The sequence below is a fragment of the Lotus japonicus genome, chromosome 5 (assembly GCF_012489685.1).
Source record: "Lotus japonicus ecotype B-129 chromosome 5, LjGifu_v1.2".
NCBI lineage: Eukaryota > Viridiplantae > Streptophyta > Magnoliopsida > Fabales > Fabaceae > Lotus > Lotus japonicus.
Window position 1 is genome coordinate 65,619,877 of NC_080045.1, and position 1,151 is coordinate 65,621,027.

A 1,151-nucleotide genomic window follows, 5' to 3' on the forward strand; every position below is an offset into this window, starting at 1 on the left:
CATTCATCCACATCCATATAAGAATGAATTGAAGACTCCACAAAATATAAAACAAACCAATGTCATAACATTGTTCTCTTTTCAGTGGACAGCAGTAACTAATTCTCTTGCCGCGGTAGCTCTCACTGTTCTCTATATATCTCATTTTGTTTCCACGTATAGCATTGCATTTGGTCGATCTGTTGATGAAATCAAAATGATATTGCAAGTTGAAGAAATTCACAATCTCCTCAAGTCTCTACTCAATCATAACTCACACATTCAACACCCTTTCCATCTATGTGCTCTCTTTCTCGCACTACTCGCCACCATTCTCATCTTCCCCTTCCGCCAAAACTCCCCTTCTAGTTCTAGTTCTCATCATCAATCCTTCATCACCAACGACAATGATGATTTCAGCGATGACGACGATAGTGAATACACTTCATCAGAGTTTGAAGATGAAGAAGATGAAAAAGAAGAAGAAGAAGAAGAAGAAGAGAGAACAGGTGAATGTTTCCGAGTTAAAGGTTCTTCCTGCGGGTTTACACGACGTCGTAGCATCGACGATTTCTTGTCGTTTCCGGAAATAGCTAGCAGCAGAAGCGTTGTCAAACTGTGGGACCACATAGGGTATGGTTTCGAACATTCCAGATTCTCCGGCGGAAGCGTCGTGTCGGTTTACGAGGACCAGGGGCTCCAGCCTGGGAGGTCGCCGGCGGTGGTTGTTTCTGCCGGCGATAGCGCGGCTGGGAATTTGGGGCTGAGGATTTGGGACACGCGCCTCCGGTGTGGTGTGCCTACGGTGATGGCGGAATCCGGCGGAGTGCAGAAGGTTTACGTCAGCGATGACGGACGTTACGGTTTGACGGTTGTTGACATGAGAAATTCCCATTTTGATTCTTGGATGCCATATTCCTTCATGCTCTAGTGAGGAATAGGGGAAAAAAAAGATGATGTGAAAGAAAATTAAAACAACATTAGATATAGGAAGATGAAATGGGTGAAAATGTGATCAAGATGAAATTAGATGTAAATATATCAATTGCAAAAGCACAAAATTTAATCCCGACAAACAAAATTGTAATCAAGATTCGGAGGGTTCAGTTAATCTGTGAAGAGAAAAAAATGTTATTGCATCATCTTTGTTTTTTTTTTTTTTTTGAACTATT

General features: G+C 42.0%; 1 protein-coding gene across 1 annotated transcript; it reads left to right on the forward strand.

Moving 5' to 3' along the window:
- Positions 1-1,151, forward strand: LOC130718260 (uncharacterized). The gene has a single exon (XM_057568793.1). The coding sequence runs from the start codon at positions 197-199 to the stop codon at positions 908-910; it is 714 nt and encodes a 237-aa protein (XP_057424776.1). The 5' UTR covers positions 1-196; the 3' UTR covers positions 911-1,151.

Excerpts from the sequence above, each read along its gene's own strand:
- LOC130718260 (XM_057568793.1), top strand. The coding sequence starts at position 197 with ATGATATTGCAAGTTGAAGAAATTCACAATCTCCTCAAGTCTCTACTC.